Source organism: Mchenga conophoros, linkage group LG20 (assembly GCF_057382185.1).
Source record: "Mchenga conophoros isolate Kocher_MC1m ecotype Shallow Benthic linkage group LG20, M_conophoros_male_GT1.1, whole genome shotgun sequence".
In the NCBI taxonomy this organism is placed as follows: Eukaryota; Metazoa; Chordata; class Actinopteri; order Cichliformes; family Cichlidae; genus Mchenga; species Mchenga conophoros.
The window spans coordinates 6518071-6544182 of record NC_140545.1 but is presented as its reverse complement, the minus strand read 5'-3'; the positions used below and the strand labels follow the sequence as shown (position 1 = coordinate 6544182).

Sequence of the window (26112 nt, the reverse complement as noted above, 5' to 3'; positions counted from 1 at the left end):
GGTGCTTCAGAGGCAACGTAAAATAAATCTTAGACTAAATGTAAAGCTATAAATCTAGGAAACGTCCTTTTTCATGCAACATTTCAGTTTGTTTTATATCTAAAATTAAATTTGGTCTTATGGCACTACTTCTCCAGCTAACACTTACAGAAAAACTCCACACAATCAAAACAACCACCAAGTCCAAAATGAATCAATGTCGTGGAAAACACTATCAAATTAAACAAACTGTTTACACTCCACTTTGGAGACAAGCTGTAAAAAAAAAGGCCTATTCAGGAATATTTGGCTTCATTACCATCTTGCCACCTCGTATCCTGCATGTGGCAGCGATTCATGTGAAGCATCTTTTGACAGCTTGTGCATAAAATCCAAGAACTTGGCTTTTTGCTAAGTGTTATGAAAAAGCAGCCGCTTTTCAGCACTGAACATATTTTAGTGGAAGCTACCACGGGGAGCCAAAAAAGAACGAGGACTGACAGCACCATTGGTACATCCCAAGTGAATGGCATCACTAATGCTTGGCTGGCGCATTAGTAGTCGGGTATTGATGCATGTGAATGGGGAGAGTAAGGGGACAGGGAGGTGGAGGTGCTGCTGTCCTAATGTGATTCAAACAACCTTTTTATAAAAGGGCTTGTCCCTATGCCAAGGGAAGCGGGTGGCATAAAGTAGTTGGTGATTACCTTAAACAAATGACTGTCTCATTAGACCCCCAGAGTGTCGTGTGCGTAGATGCAAACAGATACGCATACACACACACACACACACACACACACACACACACTCCCCTGTCCTATGAGTTTGCTCTTCCTTACACAAAAACAAACACACATATATGTTTTTGTAAAACAATTTTTATAGAGCTCCATGGTTGATCTTAGCCTTACGATCAAAACTAGATGCAAAACCCAAACGTAAACCAAACCCTGACCCAAAAAATCCAGTGTTTAAACTTGTGGAGTTGGACCCACGAGTGTGCTCTTGGATCCTGGACCCCCACAAATACAGTGAAACAAGTACACACACACACACACACAATCAGACATTTACACTGACATAAGCATTAGGTTGGCTTTGTACACAGAAAGGGCAGTGCACAAAGGCAATACACAGGAGGGTACAAGCCTCCAATAGACTAATTAACATCTCCCAATTACACCAGCCAACATTCTATGGTGCTCCAGTTAGCTTTGGATGATACCACACAACACAACAGAATGTGTCACCATGAACGTTTATGTCCAAACAACATCTGAGCTGCTCCCCAAAAGCCAAGCTAATGACTGCAATTAGTGTCAATAGACTCCAAGCTCGGGCCTCAGCTGGCCTAAAGATGAACAGACACTGCACGCTGCTGCCGCGCAGCTCAGTGTATGAACATTCGGAAGAAAAGATTTTACTTAAGAGAAAGAGAATAGATTGATATCTCATTTCCTTAATTACTTTGATCTGTCTCAAATCGTCTAACCCATGTTGCTTCAGATAAATTAGGCCCGGCATAATCACAGCTAAGCACTCAGAGGTGTACCGCAAGGCAAAAACAGTGCGAAGTCAAGCAAGCTATTATTTACTAATGATTTTATTTAAAATGTCAGCAATTGTAAGATGTTAAAACTAAGAGTCCCTGTATCATCTAATGTTTATATAGATAAAATTAAATGTATGATTTAACCCAACATATGGAAACAAAATGAAACCAGGAAAAGTACTGATTTGCTTTGTTGTCCTGGTGTGGGTAGACCAATTTGGTGCTTTGATCATGTAAATGCGATGGCTATTTCTGTACTCTGAGTGCAGTGTATTAGCCATTAAATTGTAGGTGACTTCAAGCTTTTAAACATAAGCCTCTGGGAGGCTGCATTAACTGCTGGGAGGATACCCAAAAAAATCATTGTGAACATCACTGATCTTACTCAGGAAGAAATGAGGTGATTGAAGAGGGTAGTCTTTGCTCACTGGGATATTGGTCTCAGCACGAGCACTAAAGCATCTGCCACCTGACCATTAGTTAAATAATGCATGGAGATTGTGCGACGCCCATCACACCGGGTCTCATGCTCGTTACTGCTGCTGAGTGAGGTCAAAACTCAAGCCAGCAAATGCACCAGAGCTCGAGAGGCGCGGTAATGCATGCGGCAAACTGCATACACACAAACAGACATGCAAAGTGTGGCTTTCCAAAAGCTTACTGCAAAAAAGCTTGCAGACATCTGGGGGATTAACAAAGGTTCTTGAGATTATATGCAAAAGGCTGAGTGTGGGCTGATTAAACACACTACCAAGAATGCGACCAAAGTTTAGGGCATGAGCAGTTCAGCTGTCAATCTCCATCATGTAGATAAAAAAAAAAACAGCAAAACAAGTCAGATAGTGTGAAACTTGGAATTTGCTGTGCATGTGTGGTTTCTTGAGTGTCAAACACTGAACAGCAGGAAAGATGCGCACTCTGTCCAAATATCTGCTGTCCCAAAAGTCACACTGACCCAAGGCTTCAGGAGCATTTCCCATCAGAAGCCTGTTACACCGCAAAGGCCATTTTACTCCCAGAATAGCAAGTATTGGGAAATGTAATCTTTGAAGCCTCAGCTGAGCTAGCCCGACGAAGCCGTTTTCTGGCAGAGCAACAGAAGGAAGGCTCAGGCACTGGAGCTAAATTTCAAACGACTCACATTATAGGGCAAAAGGGAAAGAAAAACTTTTACCTTGTTGGTTTGAAGCTTGGCAGTGCTGTAAAAAAGCTTAATTTTTCTTCTTTTTTTGGACTGAACAGCTTTAGAACAAATTTAAATCATGCTGATTGTAAAACTGAACCTTTGAGAAGCTGACAAAAGAGAATTCACATAACCACAGAGCACTCTACCACAGGATACTATCAAAGTGCCCAAAATCCCCCTGCCACCTTCTTACTGCCCCTTGCTTTCATCAGCTCTCTCCTGTTGTGGATAATTAACAATTTGGTAAGGCCTAATCATGTAGACATGGGAGCTGATTTGATTTAACCTCAATTTAAAAAGGGAGAACCCCTGAGACATCAGCAGGAGGTTGGTACACCAGACATGAATGGCAAAGAGATGGACGGAGAACCAGTGGGAATTTGATAACCGGCATCAGCTGCTCTCCTGGCAAGGTGACAGCAGGAGGTACCAGGACTGCTGCTGCCACAGGAAGAGGAAGTTCTGTTGTTTGGTCAAAATGATAGAGACAAAATAAAAGAACTTCTGTTAAACTATATGTTGCAGTAATTATATGCTATATAATCCAGTGAGATTACTAAAGGAAGACAGCATTTAGTCATTTCAATGAGTGAGACACGTTTCTGAGAAAGGTTGGAGATACTGTGTTATATATGTACAGTACTAGGTTACAATGATGGTTTTTCTGTTAATCATATCCAAATAATAAAGACATAGATTTTAGTTTGGGATCCAGTAAACACAAGCAGAATGCAAAACCATCGATCTCACTGGACAAATATTTTACCGACCCAACAGACCACCCAAACCAGCTACGTGGTATTCTGTCCCAGCATCAGAGTATAAAACCACCAGCATGCAAGGAAACATCCATCAGCTTGTTCAAAAGCAGATCCCAAGTGCCTTGCCTAATAGACTGTGCAGCTGTGCTGTGTCTTGATGCAGCAGGAGGAGGATCTAACAAGCACCTTTTCTCAAACCCAAACTACTGTTTTTAGACATCAAATCTTTTCGGACAAAAAAAAGGGAACAATTGCTGAGAACCAGACGAAACAAAAGCCCTTTGTATGTCAAAATCTAAACAAAGAAGCGTGATTGTGATGTTTCAAGACGATCTAGTCGATATTTGTTTCGAGCATCATTGCTGAGCAGGTATTCTTTTGACAGTTTTTTTTGTGTTTTGTTTTTTTTCTCCTGTCCGTACAGTTTTGCACAGCATGTTCAGCGACAACAAGTCCATCCCAGAAATGTCAGTGTGCCAAAGTGAGGCTGCGGGATCACAGTTCATTTTTCGCCTGGTAATTCCAAAAGTCTGCAGCTTGACACTGAAGCGCGAGGATATTAAGTTGGGCAACGAAATGCGTTCAGTAGATGACAACCTTAAAAAACTGCGAGATGAATCATGATTTTAAGTGTCTCAATTCAGTTTGCAACTTAAACTGCACTAAGCCCCACCTACTTTTGACTTTTCTACACAGATACATGACAGACAGGTTAATGTGTTTTGCACTACAGTAGAGCTGAATAAAGTGCAACTCATAGCCAGTCATCCCTACCTATCAGGGCTTCCTTTAAAAGCACTGTGGTGCATTCACTCCAAACCTGAAATTCAAGAACAAACCTGGCATCAAAAAGTAGCAGAATTTGGTTAAGACTGTTTTAACAGTTACTGTCATTTTCATTTGTATGCAATGGAGAAAAGGATTAAGGTGGCAGGTTACTGTTTTTCAACCCAGAGACGGCAGTTTCATCGGTTTATAACTGATCGACATCAAGCCATCTGCCCTCGTAACGTACTGTGCAACAAAGGGTACGTGTCTCGGCATAATATCCTTGTTCGTGTGTCATTAAAAACATCCCTCCTCTCACTTAACCACTGTGCCACATCTGGTGCTGCGCGTGTCATGTCACCTTAAAGGAGAGCGTGTTCCCAAAATTTAGATTAGAAATGTCAGGGCTTTTTTATGTGACAAAAAAAAGAAGAAATCTTTTCTAATCGTCACTCTTTTCTAATACTAACAGCAGTGACATGATGCTATCACTTTTCTACTTTTTTCTTTTTTTTAATAAAGAGATTAAAGTAAACTGACTTAAAAAAAAAAAATCAGAACAGACCTGACATTTTACCTTCTTTCATATTAGAAATAAAAAGTGAAAAAAAAAATCCAACCAGTCAGTTTGTCCCTGCGATTCCCAATCTCACTCCTGTTAGCCACAGAGTATAGTATATTTTTTTTTATCAGCCATTACCTCCACCGGTTCCCATTCTTCCAGGTTGAGGGCTGATGCATATCCAACGCGGCAGCCGGTCACCAACACTACGCTGGGATGAATAGTCCGTCATCCCTGCTTCCCCCTCTCCCTCTTCACTCTGCTCTCTGCCTCTTGCCGGAGCTGTTTGCTCAGCTGTTCCCTCTCTGACCGCATTTATCCCAGATGAGCGGCACAGCTTACCCGCTTAATCTGTGTGTGAGTGCGCCTGAGTGTGTCTGTGTGCATATTCCAGGCATCCTCTCATTGCCCCCCTGATGACCATCTAAAGACACGCCCTGACCAAGGGAACCACACACACATGCAGACACACAGAATGTCACTAAGTTAAGAAATTGCACTCATGGGCCAAACACTTAAGTGGAGTTCATTTAAAGCATATCTGAGGTCCATAAAATTCCTATGAAAATAAGACAACATGATTTTGTCTGTGTGTGTGTGTGTTGTGTGGGTGTTGTGGCCTGTTTAAATGGATTTCAATAAACTGCGGTGTTAGCATTGTATTTTATTTCCCAGCCTCTTCCTCCTCGTAAAGCTGACGCCATAAAACAAAGATAAAGTAAAATTTGTCACCTGATTTTTTTTGGTTTAAGAAAGAAGAATAGAAATGGTCAAATTAAAAAGGGGGCTGCTTTTTTAAAATCCCACTTAGAGCTTTCTGAAAGTTACATTTTTACCCTAAATGTTAGCAATGCAATCGGATACTTTTAGTAGGATAATGGCACACAGTGTGTAGTAACAAGAACGTTATTTAATCTGATTCAAGTGAAAATATTGAACTGAAAAACCTCCATCCACTTCTGGCATCTGTGAACATACTTAGTTTGTGCCCACAAATCTATATCTGTTTGCCTCTGCAAGTTTCCCTTGACTTTGCATTTGTGTCACCATTAATTACCTTTTTGCGATATATATATATATATATATATACTACAGCTTAGTGAAGTTGGAGTGTGTTAGTCCTGCTAAGTCTGGACATTTGCGGTATCTGTAGGGACAGAGCTCACAGTTTCCCTTTGTCTCTCGGGGGATGATGGGGATTAAGTGTGAAGACAGTACCCTAATGACTGCATTTTAATACACACTGTATTCCTGAGTTTCATGGAGTTTATTTTGTCATGAAGAAAGAGGTTATACTCTATGTATTCCACAGTACAGCACATTTTACAGGCTGAGCAGAAACAAGCAAAAACCCTTTCAACTCCCACAAATGAAACAAATGTATAATCAGGCCATTTAATATGTCTGTGCCACAAACCTGCTGACACCCCCGATGCAGTACATTATAACTACAACATAACCCCCACAGAGCCCCGTGTTATGTAATGTAAGAGTAATGTTTTGTGTGTCTGGTACAAACTAATCACATGCTTTCAGAGACTGCCAATAAACTGCCTCTTCCGGTGCAGACTGAACGGATGGCTGCTGGCTAACACGGCAGTGGTCAGACACGAGCAGCTGTTGTTGCAGTTGAACCAATCCCTAGCTACCTTTTTATCTGCTAATATGTGTGTGAGAGAGAGAGAGTGCACACCTGCTCCTGGGGAAAAACGCGATGCGATGTCAGTGATGTGAAGCATTTTAGTGTATTTTGCACAGAAATATGATGTATTGCAAATAAAGTGATCTGTCCTTTGATGTAAGGACAGCAAATAATTACAACCCCCTAGTAGCCCTTTAAGTCTTTCATTCTGTCAGCATTTGAATAAGCCATTGCACGGCACATCCGTATCTGTTTGGGGTCTTTCTGCTTTTCTAACTCTTCCATCAGGCTCTAAAGTCTTCCATAAAGACAAGGTGAAATCTCCTCTGCTCACCCCCCGCAGACTCCCTGCAAAGTGAAACAAATAACCCCTCTCACCCCTCTTAGAGGAAACCGTGTGTGTGCCCTGACTGAGATTTATGCCACGGACAACCGAAAAGAACAGTGGGCAGCTAGGAGCTTAAATGCTGGCTTTGTTTTTCTAGACAAGGGCTGTCCTGCGATCCATCATGTTATTGAGAAAGAGGGGTGACTGGGCTGCCTCTGAATCGCAAAGGCCTACTCGGTCGATGGTGAGGAATGTGCTGCTGTGATGTACGCATGTTGCTTTAGTTCAACATGATCTGATTAGTTTACACATACTACACAGAAAAACTGCTACAGGAAGAACATGTATAGAGGGAATAACTCAAAGGAAAAGAGCATGCAGAGTGCTTTGTAACACTTTCTTAAAAAAAGAATGTGAGAGCTTTTAGGATGTTCATAGTTTAAAGTTTCTGAAAATCAAACTGTTATTCTTTATGTAATAAATAGGTCAACAAACTCCATAGAGAAACATGGTCCTATCTCTCCCTATATATATATATATATATATATATATATATATATATATATATATATATATATATACAGTTCATGTATTTATCTTTCAAAATCTGTTGAGCTCAAAAATAGCTGCATATATTAGCAATGCAGAAAGGCATTTCTACAAAAACTTCTCTTAGAGAGCTCTTTCCAAAACTAATATTGGATATATATGAATACAACATAGTGGAATTAATTTCTCCCATATCCTTTTCTATTATGCAACATATGTTATGATCTAGAATCAGTCTTCAGGTACAAAAAAATGAAATAAAGAAATGAAACCAGCGAAGAAATGCCAGAAACTGCAGTTCTTCAAACTGCCACTTGAGGCTGGCTGCAAACCGAATATGTCATTAATATGTTTCCTAATTCACAGATACCTGCGAGCTGCTATGAACAAGTTCAGTTTATGTATGAGCACTGGCTCCTTAAAGGCTAAGGCCCTTAAGTTGGTGTTGAGCAAAAAAAAAGAAAGAAAGACAGAAAAAAAAATTCAAACCAAAGCAGCAGAACCGTCTTTATTTTTCTATGCATTTTTCTTCTGGATCAAAACCTGACACTTGCATGACCCTCAATTCAACTAGACAGCTGACGGTAAGAGATGGAGACATTCAGTTATGCAGGGTGCCGCTTTTGTAGCCTCGAGCTTCTAGCCTCAAGCAGCGATGAGGAGCAGACAATAAAGGTCTGTAAGTTCACTTCTATCTTACTCCACACCACCAGATTTCTTCATTTTTATAACTTTTAGAAGGCAGATATGAAACAGGGCTGCCTCACACTTCAGGTGTCACACAGCTCCCTCTGAAACCACACAAGATCTGATTCGGATTATTTTTAACATACATAGACTTATTCATTTCCATGAAATGCGCACAATGAAAATGCCATACCTGCACAGAAACTTTGGATAAACCAGTGGGTCAACTACTCTTTTTTTTTTTAATGTGACAGTGCCTCCTTCGGTGTGATCTCCCCCCACCAGCACACCACACACTGGTGTTTTGCCTCAACATGTCTCTCCAGCTTACTCTGGACCACTGCTGCATTTAATAGCTTTTCCCTGCAGAGCATTCACAGTCGATCTCCTTCAAATTGTACAATACACTGTATACCACAATTTTCTTGGTTTGTGCTACATTTTGACATCACAGCTTCAGCTCCCGAGTATTACAATGGAAATAACACATAAGCGTGGTGCCTCTGGAAATGGTGAAAAGAAGACTGGGCAGAGGCTGTCAAACACAGAAGCATTCATCAACTGTCTGCATGAAAGGGAGAAGAGAACGAGCATCATCCTGCGCAGTGAACTGAGATTTGTGGGCTGCTGTGTGGGCTGCATGTATGAGTCAAGGGGAACATTATTGTTTTGGTTCATCAGAAAAAAAGGCCATTCTGAAAGTCTCTTTGGGAAAAAAAACCCCAAAAAACAGCACAACTGTGTTAAAAATAAACCGTGAATTTCATGTTGTATCCTGAGAGTCTTGTTTTGCATGTGGAAATTACAAGCACAGCGAGCCTCAGAGCAAAATGATGTGCCACTGAAGGATCCTGCCGGTTTTAAATATCACAGAATACAATGTGAATCTTAGAAGACGGCACTCAGCTTATGGCAACAGACTGCAGCAAAAGTTACAGCGCCTACAGCTGCCCTTTCTTAAGCTAAGATCCACTCATCAGTCTGAGTAAACCCACACATTAATCACAGTTGATGATCATTCAAAGAGTTTACAGTGGAGTGGCTGTTTATTCTCAGGATGACACTGAGGCTTTGTGTCGCGTTTAGCATGCAGGGCAATCTATCTGCCTGAGAAACTCGGCTGCTAATAATGCTATATTGAGATGCAATGGCCAGCTCTCAGTTTTAATGGTGACTGATGGGGGGCGCAGATGCATTATTGCTCACAGTTCATCAAGTTAACTTTGCACATTAGGAAGTTGAATGAGTTTCTAGGAGATCCTATCAGTGGCAATTACAGGATGAGCAGACATTTAAAGGGGGTGTGTGGGGGGGTGATGAAGAGTGGGTTAAGCCTTCGACTTGATTTGAGTGCCAGTGTCCAGCATGTAAATAGGATGCATAGGAAGTGTGTGGTCTGCTTCATCTTAGATTAAGCTTAAATTAGCTTAAATTCATCAGATAGAGTGAAAAAAGGGTATCTTTATGTCATACAGGTAGGACAGAAGTGCTAGAAAATAATGACCAATCACTAGGAAAAAGAAAAAAGGGGTTTATATGCTCTTTCTGTGTTTATGATTTATGTAATATATTTCTGTCTTTCACAGTCCTTCCAATTCTCTGTACATCCCTGGCTTCAGTCTTTTCGCTGAATGTTTGTAACTTTCTTTGTCAGCTCTCTCCGCCTTCCATCTCCCCTATTTCTCTTTTCCAATTTCCTTTCTCCTCATCTCTCCTCTCCACCATTAGCTGCACTGCAGATTGCAGTAAACCCAGAAAATCCTCTTCATCACACAGTGCAAATACCATCTGCAGTGGGTTCACCCTCAGCCCCAATTAAGGTCTAGATACATGCTCTGTGGCATCTGGGATAGCATCGGACATTCTGACAGGCTGGCTGTACAATTTATACATAAACATGGCATCGGAGGGCAAAATGTCAGGTAACTGCAAAGATTCTGCTAAATGCTGTGGTTACACAGCTTGTGAAAAATACATAACTGTATGTTATTCAGTCTGTAATATGGGTCTAAAATTGGCCGTAGCATAAAGGTTAGGAGAAGGAAAAACAAGCATTAATCTTACCATTCTGTCTGATCTAAACAGACTACTCTTACATCTAGTTGGCAAAGCATGATACCGTAGGAAAAAAATTATATTATAAAGTCTATTTCTTAGCACCTGTAAAAATGCAATGTAACAAAGTCTTAAATGTATAAAAACTTTCTTTTCCTGTAAAGAGTTTTTTTTATGGATTTCACTGGGATGAATTAAGATGAAGTCAAATTCATGGAGTATAGGCTTATAGATGAATATTTCTCCACAGCTGATATTTACTGTTTGATCGGCAGCCCAGTAATCATACTAATGTTATCTATAGGCTTCAAAACATAAAGCCTCATCTATTATAAGTGAGCTAACTGTGGTTTAAAAGTTTACTGCAGACTTGCACAGTAGGTAGTTTTCTTTAAAATGTATTCAACTGTATGCTTCCAGCGTATACAGTGCAACTAAAAAATATCCAAACCTCCTCATCTTAAAAGGTATATCAACAATATCCTCTTGCCCATGCTGGAGCCCTTTCAGTAAGTGTTAACAAGCTTCTGACACTTGGATCTTTGCCTATTCTTTTCATGCTTCTTTTTTTTTTACTGAGGTTTGATAACATTTGTGCTGGTGCTGCTTTTTTCTGTGTCCATTACTAATACTTTTAATGGCATTTTAAATCTGGACACCAAATACCAGGATATCCCTGGATTAGATACTCAATTGCAACATTATCACTACTAACAGTGCTGTTTTTGCCTTCTCCAGCTAACACACAACCATACACATAGACCCCTGCACTCGCTAGTTCTATTGTTCACGACGCTGAATAACACTCTGAGAAAATTAGAGAGGTCAGTAAAGCTCCAGTTTCAAAAACATTTTATAGAAGTACAAAACAGTTATGGTATGTGTTACCTAGTCTGCTCACACATTAACTTTAGCCGTTTATCTATTAGCAACTACCCAGCAGCCACATTAGCAATCTGTTAAGCTAGCAGCTATGGCTAACAGCAACAAAAATAACTTGTTTTGCAATGTTTTATAATTTGTTAGCAAACATCATGAGTCCTGCCAACCTGTAACATTAATAGACAGTGTTAAAAGTATCATACTATTTCTTGTGTCTAAAAAGCGTCATGTAAGTGTTAAGTTCACATTGCCGTCTAGCAACCAAACATAGCGCTAAGTCACCAGAAGTACAACACTAACTCAAAAACACTTAAAGAATACTGTTGTCTTTTTTGTTTTTAATTTTGTAAATTTTGTAGAAAATTTTAAACTTAAATCTCTCACATTTAATTTACAGTTATGTAACTAATTTGTTTTGCATGGCTTCAATGATGTAAAAACATATATATTGTCATTGATGTTTTTGTTTGTATTATTCTAATCTTTCTAAAAAAAAAGAAAGAAAGAAAGAAAACAACACTTCATAATAAGTTAGCTCGGTGGTAGGGAAAATGGTCTTGAATATTGAGTTTTTTCCTGGTTATTCTGGTATTGTCCATATTTCTTATCAAGCTTCACTTGATTTAAAAGTGTGCTTATGATCAGTGTTGCTGGAGAATCTAATTAACACAGACGTTTAGGTTCACCACAGAAAGATTAAGGTCCTCCTCAAACCAGTTGGATATTTCTAAAACTCTATGATGGCAGGTGCAAGGTCAAGTTTGTCAGATCCTGCAGCAGCTCTCAGCAGCCTATCCAAGACTATTGGTACTGTGATCTTTTGTTAATGAGCTCCGCCTTTCTTGCAAAAGAGAAACAGCTGACCCAAAGTGCCCAAGAGTCCTAGCGTTGGTTAATTATTCCATAAAACAGTAGCCCTAGTTCAAGTCTATCCAAATTTCTTTGAGTGTTTCAGTCAACACTTGCTGTTGTTTTTTGTCCAGCCAGAAATTCCTTAGTGATCTTCTTATGTTTAGCAAACATTGTCCCTACCATCATCCAGTGATTTGTTATTCAATCTCCCGAAACGCAGGGACTAATGACACAGCTGAGGCCACTTGACAAAATTTAGGGCTCTCTCCCATCACAGGGCAGTTTGCTGTAGTGCCATATGTCTCTGTGGAATCCTTCCAAAAGTGTTTTCTGAAATGCTCAGGGTCTTCAAACTCTCACGCAGAGACACTGACTCTCTCGCTCTCGCTCTCAAATTAGGCTTCATCATTAACACACTTTGAACTAATCAGCAGCTGAAGCAGTCAAAGGTCATAGTGAGCTGCCAAAAGGTTAATCATAAAAATACTTTTAGGTCTCACAGACTAGCAGTGAGCTTTAAAATCAGTTAGTTTTGATAGGGGTAAAAGAATAGTGATGTAGCAGTATTAAAATATCCTGCTGATCTAAAATACTACTACTAATACTCATTTTATTTCTTCATTTGTTGTATCGTTTAATTGCCAAAGACCTAGTGTAAACAGAAAGTGCTTCCATTATATCTACCACAATATTTATTTTTAATGGTTTTGTAGGTAAATATCTTGAAATTCAAAATGAGTGCTGCCGTCACTCTCTGTTAGTCCTGTGACACACTGTTGACCTGTGTACCCAGCGTCTCACCCTTTGACAGCTGGGATAAGCTCCAGTGAGTTTCATAAGCAGTTAATAAAATGAACAGATGGATGGATGCATGGATGGACACATTTAAATATAAATGGATACATTTAAAATAAAATCATAGTTCGACCCATATGCTTAACTGGTGAAAGGAAAGCAGAGGTTTGTACAACAAACGTTCCTTCACTCAGTTAGCATAGAGAAGATATTATGACACAAATGTTGACTACTTTGCTCAACTCCCCTCGCTCTTTACCTTATGCTCTGGTTTAGTTTGTAAATGCTTTTAAACTGGGCCCTCTAAAGTTTTGTACATTGTATCAGATTCAAAATTGTGACATTAATGTGGATTAATTTAGATATGTATGTCTTTACAGTCAAGGTTTCTTTTCATTTCAAAGACACTGTCTTATACAATAATACTGGGTAGGCTTAACGTTGGTTTACTTATTTTTCTTTAGTTCCCTAGTTTAGTCGTAGAGGAAATTCGCTGCTTGCAACTAAGCCACAAAGACCTCCATTTTGTGATATTTCCAAGACACAGCTTCACACACACACCAGTACCAAATGTGACCTACAGTTTACAGTAATCTCACAGTGCAAGAAAGACAGACTTGACAACGAAATGTGACAAAACCACCCGCCTATGCTTTGTGTGTGTGGGAAGGTGCCTCAATATGTAATTAGGCAACTAGTAATGACTTGTGACTCTGAAGCAGCAACTGCACAAGAGAGCCAAGGACTCAGTGCTCAAAGGCACAAATAATGTCATAGCAGCTTTGTTCCCTCGTCTAGAATTAAGAACATTAATAATTAAATCGAACAATAAATGGCGGTGGCCCCTGGGGGAGGTGAGAAGGGGTGAAGTGGCAGAGAACAGGCATCACAAAGAGGGCACAGCGCTAAAAAAAACAACAACAAAGTCTTAAATAATATAACCAAACACGAATTTTAAATCTGCATCCCCTTAAGGAACACACAAGCAATTTTGCATTAAATATGGTGAGCTATGGCTATATGGAGCTGTTCATCTGTGGCCTGGAAATAAAAAGAGGTTATGTAAGTTCACCCTGGGACAAAGCAAGAAATAAAACACTAAAATGACAAGTTAGAGGCTTAAAGCTAAAGTAAAACAAAGTGAGATGGGTGGGAAGTGATATGAGGGTGGTCCGGCGAGCTTAATGAAAAGGACCTGGACGAAAAAGCCGGCAAAACAACAAGCACCCACAACATCCTCAAAGACTGCTGAGTCTTTGTGGTTGCAGATGGTCAAACAGACCCCTGGGATTGTTGACCTTGGTATTGTTTACTCTAGCCAGGCTCTTCAAAGACACTGGGCGAAGGCAGTGCCAGCAACTTTACCTCAGTCTCCATGGAGACGGTGTACTTTTGACTGGGAACTTTCCAGGCTCATTACCAGATGAGGTAGAGGGTTCTACCTCACTGCTTCGCTCTGTTTGCTTCCTTTTCCACTTATGGAGTCACAGAAATGCACAAGCGAGTGAAAGACAAACAGAGACAGAAGAAGAACAGAGATGGGAAATAAAAGATGGGAAACAAAGCACTGCCCGAGTGAAACTGCAATTTACAGAAGGATGGGAGGGAGGAGGAACAGCAAATGAGGAGGAGAAGTGAGAAATGAAAATGTAGAGGGATGAAGGTAGGGAGACAGAAAGGTTAACGGACAAGGAGAACGAAGAAGAGGAATGACTAAAGGCGACGTTTCTTAAATGTCATCCATCCGCGCAGCTTCAGAACAGCCGGTGCAGTGCTAATGGCCTGTAAGGAGAGAAAGGGACAGCAGAGGGATCGAGTGGGGCACTGGACTCGCTGAACTCGAGGTCACATTTTTTAAAAAGTTGTAATTATCTTATTTGGATATTGTATGCGCCCTTCTCACATCAGTTTAAACCATTTTTTTTAAATACATAATTGCAACATAAGAGAGCATGCTTTGGGAAGTCATCTGCTGATGACCTCACTCACACTTATTTCTTATTTCTTTACAAACTGTAGGCTGCAATATTTAAAAATGTGAATCACTGAATAAAGATCTAGAATGAAAGGCTTTATAATAGAAAAAAGAAAGAGAGAGAGAGATGACAGAAAGGCACTTGGCCACTGCCGCAGACCTTTTGCACGAAGCGAGTTAGACTAATGGAGCAGAAAATATAAGAGTCATGAGCCTCTTATCTAGCTACTAATCAGAATAGCAAAACTGAAGGGAGATAACAGGGAGGAAAGAGATGAAGTGAAAGAAAATAGAGAGCAGAGGAAAGCTTGAGGGTTCTTATAATCTTCATCCTTTCCAATCACAACCCCTTCTTAGTCTTATCAGCATTCCTAAATGCGCCCCATTATTAGCTAGCTAGCTAGCTAGCTAGCTCGTTTACCGTTGCCGTCTTTCTGCTGGGTGCCTCTCTATCTGAAATCCAGTCAGACAGCTCCATTTAGCATGTCCGGGGCCAACTGACTTACAGGGGCCAACATTCCTTCCCTCCTCGTGCCCACCAGTACTCTCTACTCCAGTTTAGTTTTGATCTATTTCTAGCCCTTCACTGCCTCTCCCTCTCATCACTTCTTCTCATTTCAGCCTCAGTCAGTGGGCACTGCGGAATCCTAATGAGCAGAGAAAACTCACAATACATCTCTCGGTGCCCTAAGCAGCATGTACCCTGACACAATCAGGGAGGATCCACAAAGGTGCAACCATCACGCACACCTATAGAAGGCACAAATGGGCTCCTCTACATGATTGAGAGCTCTGCATTTTGTGAAGCTGATAACATCTGGGTGCTGCGCAGACTTGTGCTGAGGCATGTGCATGAGCTTTGATAGCGTAATCGTGTGGCTATGATAGCTGTACTGCTAGACTGGAGGCAAACACTTAATCCTCAAGCAATGCTCTGATCTGTGGCAGTAAAGCAAAGCCCCCTACAGCCTCGCAGACTTTAGGGAGCCAGCAACAAGGTGCCACTAATGTTAAGAGACTGTTATTTATAGGGAGCTTTTCTGGTCCTATTGATCACTCAAAGTGCCCTTACACGACTGAGTGCCACATTTTACTCATTCCCACAGAGAATCGTATAAGGCTTTAATAATCACGTACACCGATTGAAGCCTCTGAGGCAATCCGGGGTTCAGTATCTTTCAACATGGACCAACATGTCACACAGACTGTAGTCCAGATACTTATGGCTTGAATTATATATTTGCATTAATATTTCTGTATTTCAGAATTTAAATCGTTAAACAGTGGAATGGAAAGAAAATCAGAAGCAGCATCAAACTGAAGCTGTACCAAATACTTCACACAACATGGTACGAGAGGAAGAGCATGAATAACAATGGTTAAGGACCACAAGGAAAATGGAAGTGTTTCCACTGCATAATCACAAGTCAGTTTTCTCTTTGATAATGATGGGCCCTTTGTTATTAAAAGTGCATATTTATCTTTCAGTATCTCTGAACTGGTCAGTGAAGGCCAGGCTGGAAGCACCTGAATAGGTAAGTGTAAGCAAAAGTAAGCAAGACCAAATCAACACTGGGACATATTTTCGTTCATAAGACAGACACTAAGAATTGATATGCAGTCTTAAAAGACACGTCCTTGCAAAACAGCTGGATTCATGCAAGATTCCCAGAATTATGATGTAGAGATAAAAAAAATTTTTCCAGTCTTCAACTTTTACAAAAAAAAGTGATTACCTCTGAGTGGCTTATCTTCAAAAAGAAATAGCAAGACTACATGTTAACAATACTTGACTAACTACACTGACTGCTTGGAAGCTTGTAAGATTGTTCTATGGTTCATTGATCTGACTGCATAAAGTCAGACAGAAATGGGCTGTTATCGATGGCTCATCCAATCACCTGCAAGTGTTTTGTGAAAGCACCAGCCCTTTTCCAAACAGTTTATGAGGACAACTGAGCAGATGGCTCTGTGTAATACACCATATGGCACATCAGCAAATAAGTGAAGTGCAACAAAACAAATCTACAGCAACATGTGTCCAACACCTTGACATGACTTTAATCAGGCCTGTGCGATAAGAGAAAAACGTGCAATGTACGATAACATTGTTCAATATTACAATGACAATAGGACAATAGTATTTGGGGATATTGGTTGTTTAATTTTTCTCTGTGAATAAACTAAAAATGTGAAATTGTGGTTCATAAAGGCTACCGTAAAATACACTAACAAGCAAGAACTCTATGAGGCCTACAAACAATGAAGCACTGATACACTTAGGCTTGGACTGTGTAGTGCATAAGCCTGGAAGCACAGCTCTGACACCCCCAAGCAGCAGAGCAATATCTAAGCACTAAGCCTGCTGTACGTCAATGTTGTGGACGGAGACAGTCATTGCACAGCCTGGCACATCACCATCGACAAAAATCAATCTTCTATAAGGTGAGACTTTATTCTTCCTCACAAGCCATTTTATCCACCAATAAAAGCTGTTTATTTATCCTCTCAAGTAAGCTATGCAAAGAGAAAACACTGATCACATTACAAGCTGCAGAATTATCAGACTTTAAAAGGTTACGAGTTCTTGGCAATCCATCAGAGAATCCAAATAAACTTTGCATGAAGGGTCCGATTATGGACTCTGGAATGAAAGCCAGGATCCTGTTTGGTGATTTGAAGGATTTAAAATCTAATATAAGCAGCTTATTGCTTTGGATACAAATGCATGCAAGCATCAATCTCTAGGATATTCTTACAATAACAAGATGTACTGACAGATATCCAAACACAGCTACAAGCACATATCTTTAATATGACACTGTCTGGTAGAGTAGAGTCAAGTCTTTATTATGACATTGGGTTTTTATAGTACAGTAATTATAAGTACACTGGCAGTTAGCAGCCAAGGACTTCTTTACAGCAATTCACAACTCACAAGCTAAAATAAACACATCATTTTCAGGGTAAAAATTCAAGTATCTCCATGCACTAAAAGCTGCACATTTGTGCTACACTGACCTCCATGAGTTGATAGTTTCAAATCTGTTGCAATATGTGATACCGTCAGTGCATGACACAACATTTAACTATAGGCAAAAATAGTCTGACGCCAGTGCTTATTGATAATGATAAGTAAGTTATTATGTCTGGTTGTAGTTATTTCTAAAACATAAAAAGGCAGAAATGAAGGCTATGTTCACACTGCAGGTCTTAATGCTCAATTCTGATTTTTTGATCAAATCCAATTTTTTTTGTCTGCTTGTTCACACTACAAATAAAATGCGACAGCAAACGCGCTCTAGTGTGAACCCTCAAAGTGGCCCGCATGCGCAAAATAAGACGTCACACACAACCCGCTCTGTTTAGATCCAGACCAAACAGTATTGTTTGACTTGTTTCGGACTTTACGTTTACCAATTTTGCTTTAAGTTATTTTGTTATTTTGTTATTTACATATGGCCTAATAATTATCCTTATTGCTGTTTTAGGGAGGATTGATGCTTCAAAGGATAGTTGCAGATTTCTGTCAGAATCTGCAGATAATACAGTACAAAAATGTTTACGTTTCTCCAACGCTGTCTTCCCAACAGTTTTACTGACATCTACACTGGATGGCCAGGAAGGGTTCGTGATGTCTTCTCGGGCGCTTCTTGGGCGCTGATAATTGGCATCTGTCTTATGTCAGTGGCGTAAAAGACAGATTTAATGCGACATGACCATTCAAACAGCAGTCGCTTTCTAAAACATCAGATATGTATCGGATTCAGTACCACATACGAAAGTGACCCAGGTCGGATTTGAAAATATCGGATTTGTGCCGTTCACACTTTCATACCATGATCGTATATGGGTAGCATAGGGTCAAAAAAGTCGGATTTGATGCGCTTTCCCCTGCAGCGTGAACGTAGCCTAAGTGTCTCAGTCTCTTTTAAACTACAAAAAAAACCCTGACTGGCAGAAAAATGTGTTCCAGTTTTGATTCAAAGCTTATTAGTGCCTGCCAATATAGAAGGAATACCAATATACCGACTGATATATCGGCCAATATTAGCTATTTGTTGATACAATGTTACTGGCTTTTGTGATAGCCGATAAATGAAGACATGGAGAAGACAATGAAGAAATTTTGTAATGACTGCTTTTTTAATACTTCAGTCATCCAAAGCATGCAAACTAATCTCTTATACTGACTTATATTTACTGTTATTAACATTTATGGACACGGGGGGAGAAACAAACCAAACAAATACAGAAATATTTTGGACCAAACCTTTACAGACCTTTTTGTATGAATATTAATGTTTAACATCAGCAAAAAAGTAAGAAAGAAAAATTTAATGTGGCAAAGACTGAATTAACACAGTGATAGCACCATAGCCCAGTAGGTGACTGTGGAATTGTCTTTTTTTTCTATAACAACTGCATTATCCATGAATCTGTTCAACAGCAGCATCAACTTCCTTTCAAGGTAATAGCCTTGTAGATTCTGACAGTGAAAAGCTGTAGCATTGTACTTTATGGTCTGAACCAGAAATCAATTCCATCTACACAGCCAGGCACATCAGCTAACAACCACAGAATATCCCAACAGACAGATCACTCACTGCACAGAGTAGAACCCACAAATGCTGCACGTGTGTCTGTGCGCGTGCATGTGTTCATCCATGCAGGCATTCATGCAAGCACCAATGAACCTTGCAGAAGGGCTTCCAGCCACCAGATCCATATTAGCCTTATCATAAGCAAGACCCACAGACTTAAATACACTCAAGTCCCAAAAGAAGTTTTAGAAAATATTTTATTGGGATAGGAAGTACCAGTTTTTCCAGCCCATCTGAATCACATCCTTCTAGGCTTTGCAACTCTTTCTATTAAAGCTAGCATGTTTTTTTCTGACAGTGCATTGGAAAACTGTTTGTCAAACTCCCGACAGCGGTGCTTCTGCTCACCTGACTCATAGGCAAGCATTTTTTCAGATGTAAAAATGCTGAAACTTTTTCAGTGATACTCAAAACCTATGCAGTATTTTACCCCACTTATAATATGGAACAAAATCATATGTCAATCTCTGATATCCACCCCTAGACCTTTTCTTCTCCGAATCCCCCTCAAAATAAGTGGTGCTTGGTCAGCCCTGTACCACTTCTAAATGATAGAGTTTGTTCTAAACTACACCACAAGGGTTTTAATTACCCAGATGCACTGGAGAGCTTTACTTATAATCTGCATCTCTGACAAGCAAATAAGTGGATAAATAAGTAAGAACGTCATTCCCTGAGGCTGACTGAGTCAAAGATTCCTCTTGATATTCCCTAAGATGACAAATCCTTGTTTACAGCATACGTGTTTCAAAAAAAGTGGCTGATAGGAAGAATCTGCAACCTACCAGCTGTCAAACCAACAACTTCTCTTCTGAGAGGATTAAGACTCAAAAGGTGGGGAGTGACTGACACAGGGGGGAAGCAAAAATCTTGCTCTCCCTCTCAACTTCCTTTTGAACTCTGGGTGAACTCTCCTTGTTTGGATGAGAGCTACGAGACAAAGCCTCTTCACTCGAGAGAGACGAAGTATCATGACTACCTCTAGACTGACACAGCAGCTGGCAGTACCTGTCTATTTGTCATGTCTCAGATAAAATCCAGCTACTAAGATACAACCAGAACATGCAGGAAATTTTTAAGAGTTTTTATTTTTTGTTGTCCTAACAACGTTTCTAGGGCTTGATGCTCAGCTAAGTAGTTTTTAGAAGTTTTTGTGAGTTTTTGGAAGTTTGTCTGGCTCAAGAGTAAAAAGGTGGTCCACCACCAGCAACACTAGTAGCACCAAGTGGAGCTTCTCCACAAGAGCACGGGTCAGAGTCTACAATGCCAACTGGAAGAAAGTACTGGCAGTTTATCCACTCGCACTTTGTACTACAAATTTTGTAGCTTTAATAAATCATTTCAAGAATAGATATTTACAACAGGGCACAGGCAAAACTCTTTTTTTAATGAAGCAGAACAAAAATAAATTAGACAAGCCACACATATAGGAAACAGGAACAGAAATAAACCCACTATAAAAAACACCAATTACATCATAACTTGTTTTAAGAAGCAAATAAAAGTGATGGACACTGCTTGGATACAGTAGTTATTTTTATGTCCAGATTAAGCGTAGCTTGCTTAGATTATTTTTAGTGCAAGAGGCAACATTTACTACAGCAGTTAGTACTGGTATCCTGCAGGTGGACCCCTTGCAGGTGAGCTTTTCCCATATTTCAGTGAATGGTTTAAGAGTGACTTAAGAGTTGCTTAAGTCACGTGTCAACTGATCATGTTCATCCATTTTTCTTGGACACTGAGATGACTGATGTAACGTTTGACTTTTGTAGAGTTTTTGTATTTGTGATTTCTGTGTTTGTAGCTGCATAGTTTTTCGTTGTTGCTTTTTGCTAACTATAATGATGATGAGAAAACACGTTTCAGGTCATTTTATAGAGAAACGAAAAAATAAATGTAACAAGTAGTCAAACAAAATACTTTCTCCTGGGAGTAATTAAGTAACCTACTGCATTACTTTAAAGAAATGGGCTCTGTGTATTATGTGTAATAGATTACTTTTTGCATTACTTTACTACATAACAAAAGCTGCACCACAGTGAGCGACAGGATAGTGGAACCAGTAAAACACTGTTCCCCTAACATGGCTTGTTAGAGCCTTTTTTTTCTTTTATATTTTCTGTCCAGCCAATTATTAAATTTGAATGAGCTAATCTGCATTCACAGAAAATCTTGAAAAGGATTGCAAGATGACAAAAAGGGGTTACATCTCAGAATGAACATTTTTAGCTATTTTCATCTTTTTAGAGTTTAAACCAACTGTGAGAAATCTCTAATTGCCTTAGTTTAATGTAAATGAGCAACTTCAGCTATCAACTTAAGGTATGACATGCTGGCACAGAATACTCAATGCACACCTGCACTTTCTTTGACAGTTTGCCACCTATTTTGTGCTTGAAAAGGTATGAAAATGAACTTTAATTTACGGTTGAATATAACTGATTGAAATTTGTTATAAAAAAAATAGAGTCATTATTGTAACTTATGCACATACTTTAACCAATGTATATGAACTACTATAGACAAATGAACGTAGAACAACAACTATATTATAATTGAACATGCAGCATTCGTAGAATTTAAAGACAAGCCTGAAGACGAAGATGCACCAGAAGAACTGAAATTCGAGTGACTTTTCAAATAAATAATAGAGGCAAAATAAATTTTAAAAATCTGGTTAAGACATGTGAAAAACTAATGAGGTAGAGGATGAAAAGTACACCTAGACAGGCAGTGTGTGTACCTGTGAAAACAGAACCGTAGGCAGTATTTTTAGCCTTGCTATGAAAGTGAAGGTCCTCACATACGCACACAGACGTCAACTTTTGCACTGCATCTGCATGTATCTGTCTGTTTACGTACATTAGTGTAAATAATGTTTCCTCCCCTTCAGCATGATGCCAGGCCTGTGATGACACACACATCTGCTAACCAACACCCTCTTCCCTCCCTCCCTCCCTCTGCCCTCTACATCTACTGTGCCAGTCCACTGGAGGCTTTATCCAATTTGTCAGGGTTGGCACACGCATGGATCAAGATGCCTCCCCCTCCCTCTTTCTCCCCCTCTCTCTCTACCAAGTCATGCTGCTTCGAGACAGTCTCGCCTGTGCCAGCGGGCATTACGATACCTGATGGTGGCTCCCACCTGCCACCACTGTGACATCTAGCCTTGCCCAGTCTGCCTCTTCAACCCAGCAGGCACCAGCTGGCTGGACAGTCTGCGTGCTGATAGATGGACAATTGGAAGCTGGATGATCACTCAGATTCACAAAAGCCAGGCCTGATTAACTGACTAGAACAAACGTAAACACAGCATTTTATCTGTTTATGCTGGCTGTTGCTATGTAGAAGCAAAAAACAAACAAAAAAACCCGGGTAAGCTAACAGGATTTTTTTTTTTGCCTCTTTTGGTTGCATCCACACACACAAAAAAGAAAACTAAAAAACTGGGGAACCCTTTTACGATTTCCAAGTAGAAAATGTAAAAAAGAAATTTAGGGAGATATGAGACAGGACAACAATACAGGAAATGAACTCCCTTGTTAGATTCGATTTTGTAATTTCATGCCTAAAAGCTGCAACTCTGACAGCTTGCAATTTATGAAGGTTTGCATAGCATATAAGACTGATAATGTGTCTGCACCCACCGACTTCTGGCTGTCACCAGCAACACTCATAATGCATCTAATGTGATCATAGACAAAGAAAGAAAAAATATTTCCCTAAAATTACTATTAGACAGCTAAAGGGTTAGGTGGTATGTCTTAATAATAAGCTGCTCTAGACTCAAAACCACCAGCAAGATTTAGGGGCTCCATTCCAAACAGTGTGCTAAGTACAAAATGTGGGAGGTGGATGGGAGTATTTAATACTCAAATAACTACCTTAGTGTCAACTGTGAAAGAATACCTCTGCACTCCCACCGATCCTTGTCTGTAAACATTAAACGTCAACGGCTTTGGCCAAGAACATAACATCCTGTGCGCTTTTCCAAGAGTAATATAGCAATTTCAAGGCAATGCCTCACAAACACTTTGAAACAGCTCCCTTGACTAGTCCTTCTGTGCTGCTGGAAACCGTTTGACACATGAGCAGAGGCTTTACAGAATCACTGATCCGAGATCCTACTCTATTTGTCAGCTCTTAATCGGTTGCAGTGGGATACGTGCAAGGAAAAATCTGAACCCAGACCAGTACATATGTCTGAAAATGCTCCGAGGCGAGGCAATGCCTCTGCAGTGCATTTGCAGTCATTCTATTCAGTCATACCTGCAACCAAATTTAGCTTATCAGCTTCGGATGCACACACTTATGTATCCCCTTGCACGGATGAAAAATGAACACCCTGAAGAAGATGAACGCTGTTTTACATAACCATGTCATTATTAAACGCCCAACTCTTGCTAAATTATTATTTATCTATCATAAGGTGGTACAATATATTAACACTTTATGCTTGCCAAAGTTTGTTTGGATGTGCCGTGGGAATAATAAATGATATTAATCTCAACAGATCAATTAACGTCTTGTTTGGAAACTTAATACTATCTCAACACTTGAAGACTGCCGAGGAGTAAGGGTTGACATCAAGTTGCGGATCATCTCCACATATTGGTCAAGCATTTTGTTATGATTACATGCATTGTAGGTCCAAATTAGCTGAAACTCAAATCATGTACCACTACCGCTTCAAAGAAATGTGAGATGAACAGTGAAAATGTCATTATATATATATATATCATTGCTGCCGCTGCAACCCATCACCTCGCCACACCTCATTGTGAGTAATTGCTGACAAAATGTTAGGCAGCCCCTCAGCAGACCAGACCCCTCCCCTTTCCCCAGTTCCCGTCATATCACATCATTTGAATACCACTGGGGGGGCTCTTTCCTCATCTCCTATCTGAGCCTATTAGTAGCCATTCTCTGGGGCTACAGAGCAAACGTATCTGCTTCCACTGTGCAGACTTTATACATCAGCATCCCATCCAATGTAAATTCACTATAGCCTATATTCAGCTGCTCTAATTTCCCATTTTATTTCCTTTATGATCACTGGATCAGTGAAAACGACGCCGTTACCAAAGATTCTCACCCACATTATCAGGAGGAACAAGTTTGTTCTGAAATATCTGAGCTCCCATGACGCACATTAAAAAGAAAGCCCACAGTTGCAGTATAAAAACAATGATGTCCACCACCCACGATCGCCCACTAATGAAGCTTTTTATCACATTAATGAGAGTTTTAATCATTGTTCACAGTAGTCTACTCACGTGGTGCACCATTTATTACGCTGGCCTGTCTACCTCATAGAGCAAAAGAATATTCCAAATCCTCTCGTAAATATGGGAAAAGTTACAAATTCTTTGTACTTTTGCTCTTTCTCACCCTCTACCTCCACAGTTCTGCAAGACAGAGCTCAGAATTTGCACTTCGTGGCATCTGAATATGTGCAAAGTCACCAATTTCTGAGGACACTTGCTCGAGCCATCTGCCGCTGTGTGCGAGAGTACTGTTAGCATTACTTTCCAGCAAAGGCAAGCTGGAGGACAAAGGGCAACATAAATTTACATTCCAGAGAGCTGCTCCAACTCATTAATGCATACTACAACGTGACCAACCTAAAACATCAAATATATATTGTAGACCTGACCTACCAAAATGAAACGAAGGGCAGTGGACTGTCTGTTCAAGCGAAGAGTAAATAGTAGCGGAGGATAGTTTAATTTCGGGATGTGGGTTTAATTTGTATGTTTTTTAGTGTCAGAACGAATCACTGCTAGTGTCTCGAGGTGTGTTGGTAGCTCATAACTATCTGGAAAACACTTCTTCTGTCACAATGATTTGTGACAAGGTCAAAGAGACCTGTGTGTGAGTCTGTGTATCTATATGTGGAAGTGCTGACGATGCACAGCCACTCTCCGGCGAGCTCAAACTTGACATACTAACAGCATATCACACCCAAACACATCATTACAGCATCCTGGCTAATATTATATAGATCTCCCTTACGCTGCCAGATTGTATGGGTCCTGTGATTTCTGGGGCGGGGTCTATGCAGATCAGGCTTGTCTCAGCTTCAGTCAGTTTGGGATCTGGGATGTTGTGCTCTTTGGGTTGATGCCCTACTCTATCCAATGTGTTGGGGCAAACTATCCTGCTGGGGAAGGTTTCTGACATTAGGGAATGCCATATGGCTTGTGCTCGGTCTGTAAAAATGTTCAGGGCACGGTACATTATAACGTAGCCTACAAGTATACTGGGACCAAAGGTTTGCCCAGAACAAACATTAGTGTATGTTCAAAATGTGATTTTTTTAGACCACGCCAAGTCCTCAAACCCACCCCCCTTTCTGGCCCAGTCCCAGGTGTTGGGCCTAACAACTTCTCTGCTAAAACGACGGCTTGATGACTACACTCGTATGTTAATGAATGACCTCTAAACATATGGCTACAGACAATCATCACCTATCTTTAACATCCTATTTACGAAAGTACCTTCAAACACATTCATGTTTCAGTATCATCATAGAATAAGCCTGGGTCATTTGATTTGAAATAAATACCTTCATTTGGTGGCGATTCCTTATAAACATGGGATTCATTATGAAAGTTACCGCATTTGATGCCACAAGAGGAGCTAAATGCCAAAGGCAACTGTGGCGGATCCAATTTTTGTGGCACTTTTGAGAAATGCTCTGATGAGTAACCATCTGTTGGGTAACTTTGTCAAATAAATGACTATAAAACGTGCCATAAACATGAAACCTGAGGAGGGCTATCATTTTTCCTCACACAAGTCATTAAGTTTCTCATCGCCGTAGACAGAGAGGGATTCAAAAGCCATCTCCATCGACAAAAGAAAGAAAAAACACTAATGAGATTTGGTGCCATTTTCACAGTCTGAGGCAACTGCAGTATTTTATGAGTGTA

The 26112-nt window shown here is 40.1% G+C and overlaps 1 protein-coding gene across 6 annotated transcripts in view; it reads right to left on the bottom strand.

Moving 5' to 3' along the window:
• kazna (kazrin, periplakin interacting protein a) overlaps positions 1 to 26112 on the bottom strand; it is a 198226-nt gene that overhangs the window by 99203 nt on the left and 72911 nt on the right. Inside the window, exon 1 of one of the 6 annotated variants that reach the window (XM_085258568.1) lies at positions 4947 to 5098. The exons of the other annotated variants lie outside the window; for them this stretch is intronic. Within the exon in view, the coding sequence (XP_085114694.1) occupies positions 4947 to 5040 (94 nt within the window). The 5' untranslated portion in view covers positions 5041 to 5098. Of the gene's footprint in view, positions 1 to 4946; positions 5099 to 26112 lie in introns of those variants that run through there. 6 annotated transcript variants of the gene reach the window in all.